Consider the following 22,452-nt stretch of genomic DNA (forward strand, 5'->3'; position numbering starts at 1 on the left):
AAAAAAAAAAAAATTTTTTTTTTATAATTTTTATTTCCTATTTTCCCCAAATCTAGTATATGTCTCATTATATTATATAATATAATTCATATTATTTCATTTTTATTTTATATTTTTTTTCATGTGGGGCTCATACCATGAGAAGAAGCATAATAATTAGGATATGGTACTTGTGGGAAAAAAGGCATAGGGACTGGTTGTGAATTTACATATTTGTGTGCATTCATTAAAAGAAAATCAGGTGGAAAAGTTCCAGGAACATTCATATTTGTATTTGCGATATTTGGGTTAGCCATAAGGTTAATCGAATTATTATTAATTGCATAATTAATATTGGAATGCATATAAGAATGCATATGAGGAAAGTTCATATGATTATTCTGTACAACATGTGGATTTCTCATAGGATATATATTCATGTTTTTATTTGAGGTAAAATTTGTGTCCATATTTGTTGAGGGCAAATTAAAAAAGTATGGGTTATTTGAACTTATATGAAGAGAACTGTTATTATTATGAGGGGAGAAGTAATTACGCATATATGGATTATAATATATGGGATTTTCTAAATATCCTGAATTAGTAATATTATTATTATTGTTACTACTAATATTGTTGTTACTACTAATATTGTTGTTACTACTAATATTGTTGTTACTGCTAATATTGTTGTTATTATTAATACTGTTGTTATTATTCATATTGCTGTTATTATTCATATTGTTGTTATTATTCATATTGTTGTTATTATTTATATTGTTGTTATTATTCATATTATTATTATGTGTTGTAACAGTTGTAATATTAGGGGGTATCATAGGTATATAAGGTAAATTTACTAAAGTGTTCGAAATGTTTTGTGCAGGCATATTTTTTGAAATATTATTAGATGATTGATAATTATTTGATAGACTATTTGCTGGTAATTCTCCTAATATGTTTTTATAACTTAAATTTTGATAACAATCAAATTTAAATGGACTAAGTGTACAATCTTCTGTCGTTGAACATCTAAGTATATTACCCATGAAGGTATTAAGGCCAACCGGATTAGCCTCTTCTTTTCTCTATAAAAAAAGGGTACAAACATAATATATAAATATAAATATATATATATATATATATGGATATATAATTTTTTTTATGCCTGATTATTTTGTACCACATTAAATTGACACAACTCGTTGGATAATTTTAAAAAATTCGGATCTTTCGTTGTCTGGTTCACTGAATTCTGGAATTTATTTAACATCATATCTATATTTATGTTTTGCTAAAAATAAAATAATATAAATAAATATAAGCACATATGTGTATTTACATATATATATATACTTATTATTGTTATATTGTTGTATTTGTTTATGAGTTCAAAGGTATACAAACATATACATATTATAAATATTATATGTACAGGAAAAAATGGAGGATTTATTCGATAACAGGATTTAAAATTTTCCATATGATTGTGTGGCTTAATTAAAAAAATAAAATAAAATATACATATATATATATATATATATATATATATATGTAATATACTAATAAGTCATACTGCTAGCACATATATATATATGTATGTATGTATGCACGTGTTTTATCTGTACTTTTATAAAACTTACATATATTGGTCTCATTCTTCCATTTTTACAAAAGTTCGGGTCTGCGTATGGGAACATTTGATTTTGTGCCTCAGGGAATATGGGTATATTTGGATAGTACTCTAAAACAAGAATATTAAATATAAATATATACATGCATAAATATATATATATATATATATATATATGTATTATCCTAACCAATATTAGGGCCTATCATATTATTTTTCACGTTAATATAATTATTCATATTCATAACATATCCATCATATGGACGTATATTACTATTATTTAACATAATATTATAATTGTTATTATTTATATTCATATTATTATTTAGTACATTTTCTTTTGCTTGAATTTTATTTTCATCTTCAAACAAATGAAGAACAAAATAATAAATAAATAAATATAAACATATACATATATTTATATATATATATATATATATATTTATATCTATATTCATAGATAACGTTCAAAGGAAATTCTTCTTTTACCTGGATCATTTGCGTTGTTATGTTTTGTCTTTTCTGCATAAAAAAAAAATAAAAATAAAACAACATAAGATATTTAATAACAAAACGGGTGATATATTAATTAAACACAAAAAATGTTTACATAATATATATATATATATATATATATATATATATATATACTTGTATGTGTTCAAAATATAATATATATTCATTATTGTTATAATATTTATATAACCTGCTATATGGGATATATTTTTTTGACTATCAATATATGGCTGATTGATTCCTGAATGGTCTTTAATTGTTCTTATGTTAGCATCTTTTTTATTTAAATTCATTTTACTAAGAAAGGTATACAATAATATAGTTGTGTATACATAATATATATTTATATGTATATATATGAAGAGATTATTTACATTTACTATTATTTGTTATTTTGTTGTATTTTTTTTTTTTTTTTTTTTTTTTGTCATATTGATTATATATGTATATATATATATAAAAACGCCCTACATATATTCATATAAATACTACAATATTATATATACTTATAAACAAATATTTCATATATATATATATGTATATGTTTGTGTTTGCAAGTATGTGTTTTTGTATATTTGTTTTTTTTATCTTTTATTTATTATTTTTTTATATTTTTTTTTTTATTTTTTTTGTATGTATGTGAGATAATATATATGCTTGTATGTTTATGTGCTTATATGATTATATGATTTTTATGTGTGCGTTTATTAATATGCGTATTTGGAGAGTGAACATGACAAATGAATGTAATTGTAATATGATCATTATCAATATATTTTATTTCGTTTTATTTCGATATTTTATTTATTTTATTATTTATTTATATATTTATAATTCATTTATTTTTTTATTTTATTTTTATTATTACTACGTTAATTTCTCATTGAATTCTTTCGATGCCGTGATAAATTCTTGTTTTTCTGTTGTTTTGTCTTTTTTATGTAATGCCTTATTTTTTGTCTGATTTTTAAACATTATCCATTCCGTTCGTGTTTTTTCATCAAGTTTTGGCAAGGCCGGTTCCAAATTTAACGCGTTAATACCCTATACGAAAAAAAAAAAAAAAAATATATATATATATATATATATATAATAATAAATAATAAATTATATATAAAGTATAAACAAAATTATAGAACATTATTCCTTTAGTATTGTATTTATAAAATATTTATATCTTTTAATTTTTATTACGATAAATTCCGAATTTTTGCTCACTGATTTTTTTGAAGGAATTTTATTTTTTTTATTCCCGCAAATATTTTCTTCAATGGATGAAGATACTGTAAAATTTATTTGCTTTTGCTTATTTGCAGTACCTACAAAAAAAAAAATATATATATATATATATATATATATATATATGTATATATATTTATGCTAATTTATGAATATGATTTAAATTGTTGAACATATAGAATATTCTACAAACTATACATTTTTGTTCCGTAAAAAAATTATTTCTTACTATAATTATTACTTGGATATTTTTTTTCGTTTTCCCTTTTGACTAGTTGCAATTTTTCCTTCAAATCTTTTACATTAACATGATGATATTTTCCCTGATAATTTTTATATTTATTGTCTTCTTTTTTAAATTTGTTGTTTTTAAAAAATTTATCTTTATTTTGTCTAACGGCTCCAAACAAATCTTCTTCATCTATGTCATTATTATTCTTTTCTTGATCTTCTGGGTCTAAATGCATACCTCTTTTTTCTAATTCTTTAGCTATTTTATCTGCTTGTATTTTTACATGATGTGGAATTTTATTTATATCTAAATTGGTTGTATATATTTCTTCTTTATAAGTACTTGTAACTCCATATAATTTTCTATTATGTTCAAATTGGTCCCAAGGTTCATTTAATTTATCATCCAATTTTAATTTTGTTTCATCAACAAAATCATTATCACCTACCCATCTTTTTAATTCACGATTATTTGTATGCCCATTTAATTTTCCTTTTTTATTTTCAGATATATCTGCATCTATTCTAAATATATCCTTTGAATAAATAGAATTATCTGGATCTTTTAGATTCATATTAATGTTTTCACCTATAATCGTAGTATATAAGTTATCTGTAATAATCATTGATTTATTTATTGGACCATTTGCATTCTCATTTTTTGGTATCATACGAGTATGATTTAATGATATATCTATCTCTTTCTTATCATTTTTTCCTGTTAAATTATATGCATGAAATAAACCTCTAATCTCTTTACCATCCTTCATATAAACATTCACTTCATTTCCTAGTAAGCACGTCATAACATAAGATAGACGATCTTCATTAATATTTTTATGTGCGCCTGATGAATTTATATTTTCCGTTTTCTTCATTTTATTCATTTAAACAATACATAAATTTTAACCAATAAACATATAATGCATATATGTCATATATTATAAAAAAATAAAAAAATAAAAAAATAAAAAAATAAAAAAATGCATATATTTATATCTTAAAAATATAGGCATAGAAATAATGTAATAAATAAAAAAAAAAAAAAAAAAAATTATATATATATGCACATATGTATGTGTATACCGTGAAATATAAAATTTGTGTTTAAACGTTTATGAGAATATATACAAATACGAAACGGTAAAATCAAATATAAAAATGAAATGATGAACTATGTGTAGGTATAAATAAATATATATATATATATATATATATATATATATATATATATATATACAATTAAGTATATGTTCAAGAATTTTTTTTTTTTTTTTTTTTTTTTTTTCCCTTTCTGTACAAATTAAATCTACATAAAATTATATGTTATAAATCATATACTATATATATATATATATATATATATATATATATAATATATGTTTATGTATGATATATATTATATATATGTTAATTAATGTGTAAAAAATATAATATAAATGCTTTCATTTATATATTTACAAATATTCCCTATAAAATTTTAACAAAGTTATAAAGAATGCTTATATGTAATGATGGTATCATATTATATGCTCGTTCAAAATGTTATATGTACTATATTTTAATTTAGTTTACTAATGCATAAGAAAATAATTGTACAATTTACATACATAAAAAACTATATACATATAATATATATATGTATACATATCTATGTATGATTTAATGTTCTCATTTTATTTAATTTTATACATGTTATTTTTATTTTTATTTTTATTATTTTTTTTTTTTTTTTCAATTATATAATATAGATCAACAAGGACCTTTAATTGAATGTAATTATAAAAAATATACAAACATATTAAAAAAAAAAAAAAACGAAAATGTAGATTATTAATATATAATAAATAAAAAAGAAAAATTATTTTTATATACATAATAAACTTAAAAATGTAAAAAATTATAAGTTACACAATATAATAAAAGAACTTTTTTTTTTTTTTTTTTTTTTTTTTTTTCAATATTGTGAAGTTATAATGTATATATAAATTAAATGAAAAATAAAATAAAATAAAAAATATGAAATGGTTCTTTTTATTCGTATTTTATATGTTAATTTGAAAAAGATATTTCTTCAAATATTTTATTTGTACATAAAAAAGATAGTTATATATATATGTATATATATATATATATATATATATATTTATAATATACGTATTTTTTTTTTTTTTTTTTTTTTTTCATATTTAACTTTAATAATAGGTATACTGAATTTTAAAACATTTTCTTTATGTGTATGAATATATAGGATATTTTCTTCAATTCATAAAACAAAAAAATAAAATAAAAGAAAGGAAATGAAATGAAATGAAAAATATTTAAAAAGATTATTTTGTATTTTATTTTTCATTTGATTATAGTATCTTACAAAGTAATATATGTATATGAGAAAAAAAAAAATATATATAAATTAAACATGTATATTATGTAACGACGTTCCTATTATATTAAGAAAACAAAAATGTACGCATATATATTATTGAAATAATTAATAAAAAATATCGTGAAGTGTGTACTACTTTTTTATTTTATTTTATTCCTTAGTTGCAATTATCTTTAAAAAAAAAAAAAAAAAAAAAAAAAAATCAATGTGTTAATTATTAATATAATTTCTTGTATATTTTTAATAATTTTCAATATTTTATACTGAAATTTCCATAATTCGACTTTTCAATGTAATTTGTTATTTTTTATTTTTTTTTTTTTAATCCTTTTTTCTTGTATTAAAATAAAAGAACTTATTAAATTTATACGCATACTTATTATATAACAAGAATTAATAGAAATATTATCACTAAATATTCCATATATATATGAATTTTTTTTTATTTTAAACATATTGAAATATATGTCTAGTAAGTATTCTTATCATATATTATTTTATGTTCTAATATATATTTTTTTCTTAGGCTTATATATTTATATTATATTATCACTATGAATTAAAATCTTTGAATAAATATAAAAATAAAATTAAAACAAATGAAAGTTATTAATTTCTTGATATTGGTCTTTCCTTTTGGAATATAAACAAAATTATTATATATTTCCTCTATAGAGAATAATATGTATTCTAAAAGAAAAAAAAAAAAAATTATACAAAAATATATATATACATATTCCATATGTAGCCTTAACAAAAAGATGCATATGTGAAACAAATCTATATGTAATATATATATATATATATATATATATATTTATATATATTTTTATGTATAGAAATAAATTATTATCTATATTATATATAACTTATGTTTCAAAAAATTTATATATATATAATAATTTTTAATTATAATATGTATGTTCAACTTTAAATATATTTTAAACATTTCTGTAATGATAAATCTATATCTTCTTAATTAAAATCCTTTTAGTTATTTCATAATCATTTCTTTTTTATAAGAATATGATTTTTTTTTTTTTTTTTTTTTTATTTATCTACAAATTATGTGTATATATATATATATAAAACATGGTAAATAAAACAGAATAAAAAAAAAAAACTAAAAATTGGTGAAATAAGGATAAGAAAAGAAGTGTACATATATATATATATATATATATATATATATTTATATATATTGATTTTTTTATTTTTATTTTTTTTTATTTTTATTTTTTTTCTTTATGCTTGGCCATTATAACGGTTATTCATTTAAAATGTTCATCTTATAAAACATACTAAATGAGCTAATTACATATATATTGGTATATAAAAAAAAAAATTAAAATTTTACAAATTGAAATTATTTGTAGAATAGATCCTAAATATGGAAATAAAAAAAGAAAAGAGATGAACATTATTATATATAAATATGTAACACATATTGGTACAGATAGATAAAAGTATACTTTAAATTCTATTTTTGTATATTTTGATATATATAGCATAATATATATATATATATATATGTACATATTTATTTATTTATTTATGTGCATTTTAGATATTCACTAGTAGCCAATTTTATAATGCTCAAAGGAATATATTTGAGAGAACATTTATGTGGCCAATATAAAAAGACTAATTACTTTTGTGTGAGATATTTTTCTATTTTACAAAGATATATAAAAGCAAGGCCACACTCTCATGAATTGAAAGTAAATGAAACAGATATAAATGAAGAGAAAAAAGAAGAAGATAGTAAAAGAAAAAGAGGAGAGAGTAAATATTATGCACCTAATATTACTAGAGGGATAATACCAAAATGTGCTTATATGAATACATGGGAAATGCCTGAACAACCAGAAAATGCACAGTTTCTTAAAATAGCACTAATAGGTGCTCCAAATGCAGGAAAAAGTTCCTTATTAAATTCCATATTGAATAAAACCATTTCAGCTGTTTCACCAAAAATTAATACTACAAAATATGATATAAAAGGTATATATAGTAAGGATAATGTTCAGTTGATATTTATTGACTCTCCTGGTATTATTCCTTCTCATAAAAAAAAAAAATTCTGCAAGGAATTAGTTACATATGCATGGAAAGGATATGAAGAAGCAGATTTGGTTTTGTTCATAGCGGACGCGGTTAAAAGGCCAACACATGATATCTTAAATATTGTAAGAATGTTGGCCCCCAAAAATGTAGAACCATATGATAGCGAAAGTGATGACGAATCATTTCAAAATAATAAAATAAATGATAATAGACAGAATATTACCAATACAGAGTCATCTAATGATCCATTAGATTATAACACACAAAATATAGATTATATGAACAATGCAGATAATAGAACAGAAGATGAAAATAATATTTCTCATATAAAATATGATGAAATGAATAGAGAAGAAAAGTTTATAAAATATTTTAGTAAAGAAATGGATAAGGATTTACAATATTCTGATAAAAGTATAAAAGAGAATTTATTTAAAAGTCGAAAAGTAATAAGAAATTCTTATTCTGATAATATTAAAAATAATATAACAATTGATCATAATAATGAACAAGAAAAATTACATAAAACAAAAAAAAAAAATGATTTTATACCACCAGTAATTTTAGTTTTAAATAAAGTCGATTTATGTACTCATAATAAATGGGCAAATGCTAGAGCAAAAGAATATATGAATAATGGAATATTTGATAATATATTTTTCATATCTGCTAAATATAATAAAGGAATTGAAGAATTATTAAATTATATTATAAAGTATAAAACAAAAAATCAATATTGGGTATATCCAAAAGATGCTATTACAACATTAAGTAAAGTACAAATTGTTGAACAATTAATCAATACATATATATATTGCTGGTTTAATAAGGATGTCCCATATAAAATTAAACATCATATGTTATCATGGTGTGTAAATTTGGATAATTCCTTAATCATTGAATATCAAATTATTGTAAAAAGTGAAAAAGTAGCTAAAATGATATGTGGAGTGCATAATAAATTAATTATAAATATGAGAAAAAATGTATCCTACAAATTAACCAAATTATGGAACAAAAATGTATATGTGCACATTCACGTAAAGTCTATGAGTACATGAAGCAATATTTCGAATAAAAGAAAAATTGTATATACATATATATATATATATATATATATGTATACGTTTCCTCCTTTTTTTTTTTTTTTTTGTTATATTTTTTTTTCCATTTAATATTATATATATATATATATATATATAATTATATATGTCCTTATTATACATATACCTATTTTTTTTAAGTAAGAAATTATTATAATAAAACAAGTAGTATCCAATTAAATAAATAAATAAATAAATATATATATATATATATATATACAAAATGGTTAGCTAAAAATATGATAGCCATATTGACAAAAAAAAAAAAATAAAATAAATAAATACAAAATACAAATACATATGCAAATACATATACAAATACATATACATATACAAATACATATACAAATACATATACAAATACAAATACATATACATATACAAATAAACAGTTGAACAGATTAATTTATATATATATATATTCACCACCAAACCTCATACAAGACCATATTTAAGGTCCGGCCATATAAATTTGGCTTGAACGAAATTGTCTTCTGGTAAATGGCATATAAAGTTATACATTCGTATACAATAAATAGTTAGATTTGATAATTCCTTGGAACTTTTATAGTTTTCATTTTCATTATAAACATGATTAAAAAGGAGATTCGAAATATGTCCTGCATATAATTCTTTAGTTATACAATCATCTAAGCCAACACAAAATCCTAGGGAATATTCTTGCATATTAATTAAATATGTGTTAAAAGAAAATTCGGGTATTTTCGATTTGATAATTAAACCTCTGTAATAGTCCCATATTTTTTCCCATAGTAATACTTTTAAATGATTGTTATTTATCATATTTAATTTTACACAATATATCCATACGTGCATACATAAAAAATACATAATTTCACGTACATCATTTTTATTTAAATGAAAATTGGAAAGCAACTCTTGGTTATTTATTCTTTCATATATTGGGGATATAAAAATATGGATATTTATTTTATATTTTGAATTAATTATATTTGTAATATAATTTACTATAGATATATTTTTAATCTTTTTCATAAATTTATTTATAAAATTTAAATAGTAGTAAGCAATTATACTATTATTACAATAAAGATTATTTAAGTTTGAATTTAATTTTTTATAATAATCAGAAACATTATTTCGATTGTATTTTTTAATACATTCATAAATTAAATTATTATCTATATTAATATTTTTATTGGATATTATATATTCATGATTTTTTCTTATTTCTTTTTCTTCTTCTTCATTTAAAATATATTCACAGTAGGATTCTTTTGTAGTTTTCCATTTTAATTTATTATCTATCAAAGTATTATCTATTATACATTTAAAGCGTTTAACACATTTGAAGTTACTATGCTTATAATTTGTAATTCGCAAATATTTATACATTCTTTTTTTTTTTTTTTGTTCTTTATTTTATATTATTATGATATTATTTATATTATATTATATTATATATACCTTTTTATATTTTTATGAAGGGAAATAAAAAACATGTGAAGCATACTTTAATTTTTCCATTATAATACAAAAAGGAAAAAAATCACTATATAACCAAAGAAGTTAATAAATAAATATATACACATAGAAATAAATAAATAAATAAATAAATATATTATATATATATATATATATATATATATATATATATATGTTAACCCCTCTTTAACCTTTTGTAATATTATGAAATATATACTTTTTTTTTCCAAACATTTTACTAAATTATAATATTAAAATTTAACACAATAAAAAAAAAAAAATAATAATACATATGTATATATATATATATATATATATATATATATATATATATTATTATATATATATACACATTATTTTTTAAAATAATTACATTTATAAATAACCACTATAATTTTAAGATGTTCATTATTCATGTATAAGACCCATAATTTTATAATATTATGTATAAAATAAATATATATATATATATAATATTATTAAAAAAAAATATTTAATATTTAATATTTAAGGAAAACATTTAATAAGATATGTTAAGTAAATATATAAAACAAAATTGGATGTTCTTATATTTATAAAAGACGAAAAAACAAATAAAATATATATGTATTTTTATTTTTATCCCTCTTATTTTCATTGTAAGTTATCACAAATTATTAATGTATACAAAATACATATTTTTCTGAAGAACTGAGGAAAATTTTCTTGAAATATATATATATTTTTATTATATTCAAGATGGATATATAAGGAAGACATTTTACTTATTTTTATTATAATCTTTTAAAGGATAATATAGAAAATAACTTTATATATTCAAATATCCAATTAATATCTGATAGGTTTTTATAATATTTTTAAAATTTGTGTATATTTTCTTAAGCATATATATATATAACATTATTTTATAAAAAAAAATAGCTCTTTTTTTTTTCTTAATAAGAATACATTATACTTCTTTTTTTAATACAAAAAATTATTATTATGGAAAATTTAATAATTTAACCCTAATCCTAAAATTCATATAATGTAAATAAAAAAAAATATATAAATATTATATACATAATTATATATATATATATATATATATATATATATATATCTATATATATTTTAGCCTATAAAATTTTAATAAACATATATTTAAGTATTCATATTTTTTAATTTTTTTTTTTTGATATATCATTTTTTAATTTCTATAATATAATTAATATTCCTGAAAATAAGAATTGAAGTGTAGAGAATTATATAGAGGGATACCTGTGAAAATATATAATAAAAGAAAAAAATATAAAAATGTATAAATAAAAAAATAAAAATATAAAAAAAATGGCAACACAAGAAAATAACATAAAAATAAAATAGATGACATAATTTAAAAAAATAAAATAATAAACAAAAAAAATAAATCCATAATTAATAAAAAAATGTTTAATTATTATTATATATGAAAACATTTATCAATCAATATGTTTAATAAATATTATATAAATATTAATTATTTTTAACACATAATAATAATAAATTATACATTATATAATTTATATTATATATATTTATATATATATATATATATATATATATATATATGTATATCTATATGTATATGTATAGGGAGAGAGAAACTTTTATGATTTTTTACTTTTTTTATTTATTTATTATATCCATCTTAGCTAATTTTTTTATTTATTTTCAAAAATATATACTTTAATATATTATTATATTTGTTATTAGTATTATCTTATATATTTTCAATATTTATGAACCTTAATAATTTTATTAAGAATTTATTTCTCCATATATCAATCTTTATCTCTAATCTTATATTTTTATTTTCTATATAAATACTTAATATTATACTAAATATATAAGGATTTAAAAAAAAAATAAAATAAAATAAAAAACACACTTTTTTTAAGCAAATAAACATATAATAATAAAATAAAAAATGTAATATTATATATTATAATTTTTATATAAATAAATAATGAATAATTTAATCTTTATTATAAATAGATAATTAAGAAAAACTTAAACATAAAAAGAAATAAAAAAATAGGAACCTACGTGTTAATATATATATATATATATATATATATTTATTTATTTATTTTTATTTTTATCATGTTGAAAAATTATATATTTTTTAAATATTTGTTAAGTAATAATTAATAACATTATATTTATATATATTAATATATATAGATTTAATGATATTTAAATTTCAAAAAAAAAAAAAAAAAAAAAAAAGTTATTTGAGAAATGAAATAAGATATATAATAGAAATGTTATGTGTTTTAATTAGGTTAGAAAATAAATAGATGCATTAATAATTTATAATATATATATATATATATATTTCTCTCTATATATAAGTTTTTGAATTTCACCTTGTTATGTGTACCTCACAGTAAAATAGGGATAATTATTATATATTGTAGTTATCATAATATTTTGAATTCTTGAAAGTAAAATTATAAAATATATATATATATATATATATTTCTTGATTTTTTTAATTTTTTAATTTTTAATTCTTTTTTTTTATTAATATTTTTCTATGAATATGGAGATTACTAATTTGAAGAGCTATAAGGAACTTGTCGCCTTAAGCGCTGAAGAAAAAACAAAGGATCTAAAGGACTATTTAAATGATAAGAATAGATCTGAATCGTTAATAAAGAAATTTAAGAATTTTTATATGGATTTATCTCGTCAAAGGTATAGCGAAAATACTTTAAACAAATTAATTGAATATGCTGAAGAGGTAGAATTAAAGAAGAAGGTTGAAAAAACTTTTATGGGAGAAAAAATTAATATGACAGAGAATCGCAGTGTTTTACATACAGCATTAAGAATACCCATAGAGAAAATAAATACACATAAAATAATAATTGATAATAAGAATGTGTTAGAAGACGTACATGGAGTATTAAAAAAAATAGAGAAATATTCAGATGACATTAGAAATGGGGTAATAAAAACTTGTAAAAATACAAAATTTAAAAATGTGATTTGTATTGGTATTGGAGGTTCATATTTAGGTACTGAATTTGTTTATGAAGCTATGAAATACTATTATTATAACAAGGAATTAAATAAGAATGAGAAAGATGAAGTAAATAATTTTAATAATAATTATGATCAAGATAATGTCTTTAATGTAAGGTTTTTAGCTAATGTAGATCCAAATGATGTAAATAGAGCTATTCAGAATTTAGATCAGTATGATACTTTAGTTATTATAATATCTAAAACTTTTACTACTGCTGAAACTATGTTAAATGCCAGATCAATAAAAAAATGGTTAAGTTTAAAAATAAAAGATGATGAAAATTTAAGTAAACATATGGTAGCTGTAAGTACTAATTTGAAATTAACTGATGAATTTGGAATATCAAGAGATAATGTATTTGAATTTTGGGATTGGGTAGGAGGTAGATTTTCTGTGACAAGTTCTGTTGGTATATTACCTTTATCAATAGCTTTTGGATATAAAAATATGAGAAATTTTTTAAATGGTTGTCATGATATGGATGAACATTTTTTACATACGGATTTAAAAGAAAACATTCCTGTCTTATTAGCATTAACTAGTTTTTATAATAGTCATTTTTTTGATTATAAAAATGTTGCTATATTACCATATTTCCAAAATTTATTAAAATTTTCAGCACATATTCAACAATTATCTATGGAAAGTAATGGAAAATCAGTAGATAGAAATAATCAACCAATTCATTATAATACTTGTCAAGTATATTTTGGTGAACCTGGTACAAATGGTCAGCATAGTTTTTATCAATTAATACATCAAGGACAAATTATACCTGTTGAATTAATTGGATTTAAACATTCTCATTTCCCAATAAAATTTGATAAAGAAGTAGTAAGTAATCATGATGAATTAATGACTAACTTTTTTGCACAAGCTGATGCTTTAGCTATTGGGAAAACATATGAACAAGTAAAAGAAGAAAATGTAAAAAATAAAATGTCTCCAGAATTATTAACTCATAAAGTTTTTAACGGTAATAGACCATCAACCTTATTATTATTTGATGAATTAAATTTCTATACATGTGGTTTATTATTATCCTTATATGAAAGTAGAATTGTCGCTGAAGGATTTCTATTAAATATTAACAGCTTTGATCAATGGGGTGTAGAGTTGGGTAAGGTTCTAGCGAAAGAAGTAAGAAATTATTTTAATGACACAAGAAATCAAAAGAAATCAGATAATACCTATAATTTTAATGAATCTACAAAAATGTTATTAAATTATTACTTGTCCAAATAAAAAGAATAAAAAAATTAACACAAATTTAAAGAAATATATGTAAATATATATATATATATATGTGAAAGGGCAAATATGGGTTTTCTTTTTCTTTCTTTTTACTATATATCGACTATATAATGCTATTTCTTATATTTTAAGAAGATATACCTTTTTTTTGATTTTATATATAATATGAGGAAAAAATATATCTCTAGCAAAGAAAGATATGTATATAATATATACATATATATATAAATATATATATGCTTTTTGTGTATATATTTCCATTTATATATTATTTTTCTACTTAAAAAAAAAAAAATTTTTTTTTTTTTTTTATATATATAATATTTGATTTATCAATACCAATTTTATTATATTCAAAAAAGAATTATTTCATATATAATAATACATATGTTACTTCTATATATTTTAATGTACATATATGATTATTCTTTTTCTTTTTCTTTTTCTTTTTCTTTTTCTTTTTCTTTTTTTTTTTTTTTTTAATATTTTCATCAACAATAATTAAAATATAATAATTAAAAACTTCCAAAATAAAGTAAAAATTGAATATAACTTGAAAACTGTCAATTGGTATATATATATATTATATATATATATATATATATATATATAGAAATAATAATTTAATTATACATATAAAATATACATAAAGGAATATGAAAAAAAAGAAATGGAAAATATTACCAATCGAATATACATATATATAATATATATTATACATATATGTTATTTTTATAAAAAAAAAAATAATAAAATAAAATATGGTAAATAAAAATACCTATGTATATCAGAATAGTTATAAAATACATTTTTTTTTTTTTTATATCATACAAGATACATGTTTTCACATAATTATATACAAATAAATATTATTTATATAATTACATTTTGAATTATTAAAGGTCAAGATTTTTTTTTTTTTTTTTTTTTTTTTTTTTAATGAGAATTAAAATACATATATAATATATATATTTGAATTACATCAAAATAATATTCATTATTATAATTTAAATATGTGGTAAAATAATATATTTCATATTATTCTGTGATTAACTCTTTTTTTTTTTTATTTCTTTATTTTTTACGTGTTTCATTGTAATATGTTCTAAGATATGCTGTATCTTATTTTGAGTTAAAAATGAAAATTAATATTTACTGAATACGTTTAATCATTTGATATCGCATATAAGAAGAAATAGAAGATAAAAGGAGAAGAAGAATACTTTTTTTTTTATTTATCTTTATATGTTGACATTTTCTATGATGTAAAAATAGTTTCAATTGAATTCTTGGAGAATAGCCATAAATGGTAAAAGGAAAAAGAGTTTTTTGTTATATGTAAATATTTATATATTAATGCGATAAAAAATATGTATATATATATATATATATATATATTTATTTATTTATTTATTTATTTATTTATATTTATTTATTTATTTCCCTATTCAGATTATATATTAAAATATGATAAGAACACGCCTAGTCTTTGAGAGGATCTTTTTTCTTATAATATTTTTTGGAATTGTTTACTTTTTCCTTGATTTTATGACCGTGTATGAAAGCTCCATAAGATATTTAAGTTTTCTTTTACTTCTTTTTATTTATGGCGTTTCCTATATCCTAGCTATAATTCCCGATATGGCGAATTCTATAAATTATATTTCATTTTACAAAACTAGGAAAAAGAAGGTTCTTTCCTATTCTTTTAAAAAGGATATATTTTGTCAAAAGAAAAAGAAAAAAAAGATAAGTAATAAAGACCTAGAAATTCATAACTTAATAGACACGAATTTTTTTTATATGAATCCTGGAGTTATTGAAAAAGAATATTATGAGAAAAAAAATGAATTTAACGATGCTTATATGTATTACTTGAAGCATATTAAATATATGCAAAAAAGGGATAGGAAACATGGTAATAAAACCAATACAAATAATTATATAAATTCAAAGGTAGCTATGAATGATGAAGATTTTAATAGTAATATAAATAATAGAGTTCATGATAATATAAATTATAAAAAGGACAGGAAGGAAGATATTTATAAAAATGATGATAATTATAGTGATAATAATATGTATGCAATGAATAAGAAAGAGAACAAAGAGCATAAAAAGTATATTATAGATAATTCTGAGGAGTTTGAAAAAATATGTTTTAATGATCAAGGGAAAAAAATAAAAATAAAAGATAAAATTATTAGATATATTGAATTGAGTAATAATAATAAAAAAAAAAAAATAAAAAATAATAATAATAATAATAATAATAATAATAATAGTAATAGTGTGAATGTGAACAAAATTGATGAAGAACAAAATAGTCATGTTAATCAAAATAATTATATTCTTGAAGAAGGGAATAAAAAAACAAAAAAAAATGTATCATATAAATTCTATGCTTATGATGAGAAAACAAGAAAAGTTAAAAATATTTATGAAATACACAATGAAGGTTTAAGTATATATAATGAAATGATTGGAAAACATGATAATTCCTTAATTCATTATAAAAAGAAAGATACGAAGAAGATGATTGGATCATTTCTACATGAGAAAATATATTTAGATGATGAAAATGATTTAAGCAGTGACGAGGATATAGAATATATAAATAAGAAACAGAAATATGTTTATTTATTATTAAATAAGATATTATGTAAAAATAAGAGTAAAAGAAATAATAGTTATTTATTATCTGAATATGGTTCCAATATTAATAGTTATACTTTAGATAGTTTTTATGATAGAAATAAACGAATAAATAAGAATACGAATTTTAGTAAATGGCATAATTTATATTTAAAATGTATAATAAATATAAAAATAAATTTTATGGAATTTTGTAAAAATAGTGCTTTTATTATTGCTGATATAATTATAACTTTGTTATTAAATATATTATGGTTAAATGTACATAAATATATATATCGTAATAATGATGATTTAGATAGGGGTATGTTTAATTGGAATACAAGTGAAATACCAAAAATATATAATAGTATAGAAGGTTATTTACAATATTTTATTTTATATGATATGTGTATAAAATTATTTTTATTTTTCTCATCTAATTATATATTAAGTTTTTGGTTTTTATTAAATTTATTAAATACCCCATTTTTTTATATTTTAGTATCTTATTTTAATAATATAAAATATAAGAAGATGCACTGGTTATATTTATCATGTCCTTTAAGATTTTTGAATTTCTTACGTATAGAAGATTTATTTGGAAAGAATAATAATTACAATAAATTAAATATCCCCTTGATTAAATTGTCCGTACAAATATTTGTAATGATATATACATATGCCTGTTTAAATTATTTAATTGAACAACCGTGTCGAGGAGAATATGAATTATATGATTATGTTTTTTCAGGAATGCAAACGGTTACTACCGCAGCATTAGGAAAAGGTACATGTTTCCCTTTTTCTTTTAAAGGTAGATTTGCTCATATATTATATATATTTATGACATTTACCTATATACATTATAAAATAAGATCATTAAAAAATTATATAATTGAAGAGAAAAAAATATATGGTAAAATACCAAATATAGGATCATGTTATTTTGTAATTATAGGACATATGAAACCAATACAATTATATGTTATAATAAATGAACTACAATCAACATATAATAATTTAGATGAAATAATTATTTTAACAAGTTTACCTATAAAATTTTATTGGAATATTATTCGTTTATTAAATAAGAAAAATGTGTGTCAAATAAGTGTTTGTTTATATGATTTAAATAAACCTATGCCATTAAAAATAAAAAAAATAATATCTTATAGTAGTGGAGTATTTATATGTAATAATATTATTAATACACATTATAATATTCATAATGACATGGAGACATTAAAACGATATAATGAAATCAATACTTTTGGACCATATGATAAACATATATCTATCTTTTTAAATAATATGTGTAATCGAAATATATTACTTCAAAGATATAATAGACATGTTTTATGTCTTAATGATTTGAAGATGAAATTATTTGCAAAAACGATAGATGATTGTCATGGTATGTTTTTATTAATATTATTATTTTTTATGAATACACCTCAAAAAATTAAATGTAAGCATACATATATATTAACAAAATATTTTGATAAACAGATAAAGCGTCATAATAAAAAAAAGAAAAAATATAATAAATTAAGAAAATATAATAAACTAAAAAAATATACTCATCATAATAAGAATGATAATATTTTTTTTAAAATCAATATGAAATTAAAAAATTTCTTTTATCCAACTAAAACGAAACATATAAAAACCAATTTCCAAAATCAAACAAATAATAAGCCACGTTATTATTTTCTAAAAAATATGTTTTTTATTTTTTATACAAAACGTTTTATACGTAATGGAAATAATAAGAATATATATATAAATAAGAAAAAACATATATTAAATGAAAAGCACAAGAATAAGACACATATGGATGATCAACAAAATTATTACAAAATAAATATAGGAAATCAAAATATTGAAAATATGGAAAATATGGAAAATATTGAAAATAATGATTCTCCATCTTATAATATAAACAAGAAAAATGTTAAAGAAACAAATTCAGATGATCGTTGGTTATATAAAAATCAGATTTATGGAAAGAAAAAAAAAAACAAAAAAAAAAGAAAAAAGGTGTTTTTTGTAAATGAAAATATAAAAAACAATGATGAAAAAAATAAAAGTAAAAATAATATATATAACAATATAAAAAGTAATAAAACTATAAGAAACCAATATTATGAAAAGAATTTTAAGAAATCATTATGTAAAACATTCTTATCATATAAATTTGATGAAGATACAATATTTAATTCATTTACAAATTATTTAAATTATATGAAAGGAATTAAATATAATATTTATAAAATTAAGTTCCCAGTAGCTTTCTTAAATATTCATTTTGTTACGATTGTTCAATATATGTATATGAATTATAACACATTTGTTATAGGTATAATTGATGAAGATAATGAAGTCAAATTAAATCCAGTCGATTATATATATAACAATCGTGATATATATTTTATTATATTAACGGACAGTTTTAATTTATTACACAAAATAACACATATAAAAAAAATTGAATTGGATTGGTTGGATAAAATAGATCAAATAAAAATAAAGAGGACACAAAAATTTGTAAGGAATGAAAAAAAAGACAACTTACCTTCACAAGGGACTGTTGAAGAATATAGCACATACAGAAAAAAAAATCATCAAATTAGGAATGATCATAATGATGATAAAGAAAAAAAAAAAAAAAATAATAATAATAATAATAATAATAACAGTGATAATAATAGTGATAATAATAATAATAATAATAATAGTGATAATAATAGTGATAATAATAATAATAATAATAACAGTGATAATAATAATCATTATAATAATCATTATAATAATAATTATTGTTCTTATAGTAAATGGAATAATTACTTTGAATATTATAATAAGGATCTTTCCCAAAAACATCGAGAAATAAGTAAATTAAGACAAGAAGATAATATATATTTTAATCCCGTCTTAAATATTTTTAAAGTGGAAAATTATTTAGAAGCTTATAAAATTTTCAAACTCAAAAATAAAAATGAAAGTATAAAGCAAAGTATAAGTCAAAATAAAAAGTTAAATTTAAATGTAGAAAGGAACCATTCCAAAAGTAACCATAAAAATTGTACTCTATATAACGAAGAGAATATATATAATAAGAATGAAGAAATTTTGTTAAGAAATGATAAAGAGAATAAAAAAAAAAAAAAATTAAAACAAAAGAAAGAACATTTATCAAATGACAATATGAAGAATCATAATTTTGATGATCATTATAATAATTGTAATTTTATAATATTAATATATTGGCCACAATCTCTAAATACATTTTTAAAAATATTATTTCAAAAACGAGAACATAATATAATTATATTAAGTGATCAAATTCCATCATATATATACAATAATAATTTATTTCCTTATCGATATAATATTTGTTATATTCAAAAATCACCACTTGTTCTATTTAATTTAATATTGTCTGGTATATTAGTATGCGAGAAATGTATAATTTTTAAAAATTATTTAAAATTAGACTCCTATCAAAATATTGTGTCATATAACGAAAAAACAAAAAATATAAACTTCTTGGAATATATGTGTGAATATAATGATAGTGATTTAATTATTATATATAATAATATAGAAAATATATTTAGAAGAAAAGATATAAATACAAACTTTATTAATTATTATATTAAAAATTATAATGAAAAATATAAATATCATGATTATTTAAAAAATAAATTATCTATCCATTATAGACATAATCCATCTGTTATCAACAATTTTTATACACATCATGATAATATAAATAACGACAAAAAAAAAACAAAAAAAAAACAAACTTCTCAAAATCATTATTATAGTAATAATATAATATCAGAAAAAAATATAAAACCAATAGATGAATCAAATATAAAGGAAAAAAAAATAAATAAAAATAATAAAAATAATAAAAAGAAAAAATTATATTTATTAATAGAATTAAATAACGCTTTATCAATTCAATATTTAAATAATGATGCTTTAACTAATGTAAATATTTTAAAAGAAGAAATGGATAATATTAATAAAAATAAATCACATAATTTGTTATTCGTTGAGAATTATAAAAAACAAATACAATTTTTTAATTATGGAAATCTACTTGTAGAAAATATATACAAAAAAATAGAACATATTTTTATAGATAATTATTTTTTCTATCTATATTTTCTACAGTTTACTTCAGCTAGTATATTTATAGATGAATTATTGTATCATCTAATAGGATACACATTTCCTATTAAAAAAAATTCATTAGATACATCGACCATAAACTCTTTTATTCATGGTACATATGTAGACAAAAAAAAAAAAATCAAAACGGACTTGATACTAAAAAATATTCATCCCAAATATCATTGTAGAAATTTCTTTTTCCTCTTTCAAGTAAGAACATGGACCAAAAATAAAACATATATATATATATATATATATATAATATATTTTTGTATTTATTTTTATCTCTTCATTTTAGAAATATTTAAAGAAAGGAAGAATTATAATAGGAATTTATCGCTGCGATGAAGATAATCATATGACTATAGTTATCCCATGTCCACAGAAAAATCTTTTGATGCATAAAAACGACAAGGTATGTTTTGTTTTTTTTTTTTAATAATTAAATAGAAAAAAAAAAAAATACAATATATATGTATATTATATATATATATATATATATATATATATAATAAATGAAAAAAAAAAAATGATTAAAGCAAATAAAAAAAAAAAAAAAAAATTACATATTTTATTCATAAAATTATTATTTAATCATATCATACAATAAACATTTGATATGTATATTATTATATTTACAGGTTTATGTATTACAAAGTGAATATGAAAGTTAATAAATTGAAGTAAATTTCACTTTTAT

General features: G+C 18.5%; 5 protein-coding genes across 6 annotated transcripts; 3 read left to right on the forward strand and 2 right to left on the reverse strand.

Moving 5' to 3' along the window:
* Positions 1 to 119: 119 nt before the first annotated feature.
* On the reverse strand, positions 120 to 4,485 carry PRSY57_1435000 (ataxin-2 like protein, putative; the record flags this gene model as incomplete). Of its 2 annotated transcripts, XM_012909949.2 has the most annotated exons (10): positions 120 to 1,067; positions 1,163 to 1,273; positions 1,415 to 1,474; positions 1,623 to 1,723; positions 1,803 to 1,973; positions 2,102 to 2,134; positions 2,319 to 2,425; positions 2,997 to 3,172; positions 3,323 to 3,447; positions 3,609 to 4,485. In XM_012909949.2, 10 exons carry the CDS (start codon positions 4,483 to 4,485, stop codon positions 120 to 122), a joined length of 2,709 nt encoding a protein of 902 aa, XP_012765403.2. The 2 variants fall into 2 exon arrangements, with proteins under 2 accessions (XP_012765403.2, XP_019969976.1); XM_020115319.1 differs by lacking the exon at positions 1,415 to 1,474.
* A 3,091-nt stretch (positions 4,486 to 7,576) lies between these two features.
* Positions 7,577 to 9,112, forward strand: PRSY57_1435100 (GTPase Era, putative; the record flags this gene model as incomplete). The annotated part of the gene is made up of 1 exon (XM_012909950.2): positions 7,577 to 9,112. The coding sequence occupies one exon, from the start codon at positions 7,577 to 7,579 to the stop codon at positions 9,110 to 9,112; it is 1,536 nt and encodes a 511-aa protein (XP_012765404.2).
* Positions 9,113 to 9,589: 477 nt separating this feature from the next.
* Positions 9,590 to 10,531, reverse strand: PRSY57_1435200 (hypothetical protein; the record flags this gene model as incomplete). The annotated part of the gene is made up of 1 exon (XM_012909951.1): positions 9,590 to 10,531. One exon carries the CDS (start codon positions 10,529 to 10,531, stop codon positions 9,590 to 9,592), a length of 942 nt encoding a protein of 313 aa, XP_012765405.1.
* Positions 10,532 to 13,181: 2,650 nt separating this feature from the next.
* Positions 13,182 to 14,921, forward strand: PRSY57_1435300 (glucose-6-phosphate isomerase; the record flags this gene model as incomplete). The annotated part of the gene is made up of 1 exon (XM_012909952.2): positions 13,182 to 14,921. The coding sequence occupies one exon, from the start codon at positions 13,182 to 13,184 to the stop codon at positions 14,919 to 14,921; it is 1,740 nt and encodes a 579-aa protein (XP_012765406.2).
* Positions 14,922 to 16,397: 1,476 nt separating this feature from the next.
* Positions 16,398 to 22,426, forward strand: PRSY57_1435400 (putative membrane protein; the record flags this gene model as incomplete). Its single annotated transcript, XM_020115320.1, has 3 exons — positions 16,398 to 21,962; positions 22,051 to 22,167; positions 22,394 to 22,426. 3 exons carry the CDS (start codon positions 16,398 to 16,400, stop codon positions 22,424 to 22,426), a joined length of 5,715 nt encoding a protein of 1,904 aa, XP_019969977.1.
* Between the last annotated feature and the right edge of the window lie 26 nt (positions 22,427 to 22,452).

This window comes from Plasmodium reichenowi, chromosome 14 (genome assembly GCF_001601855.1).
Source record: "Plasmodium reichenowi strain SY57 chromosome 14, whole genome shotgun sequence".
NCBI classification, from domain to species: domain Eukaryota; phylum Apicomplexa; class Aconoidasida; order Haemosporida; family Plasmodiidae; genus Plasmodium; species Plasmodium reichenowi.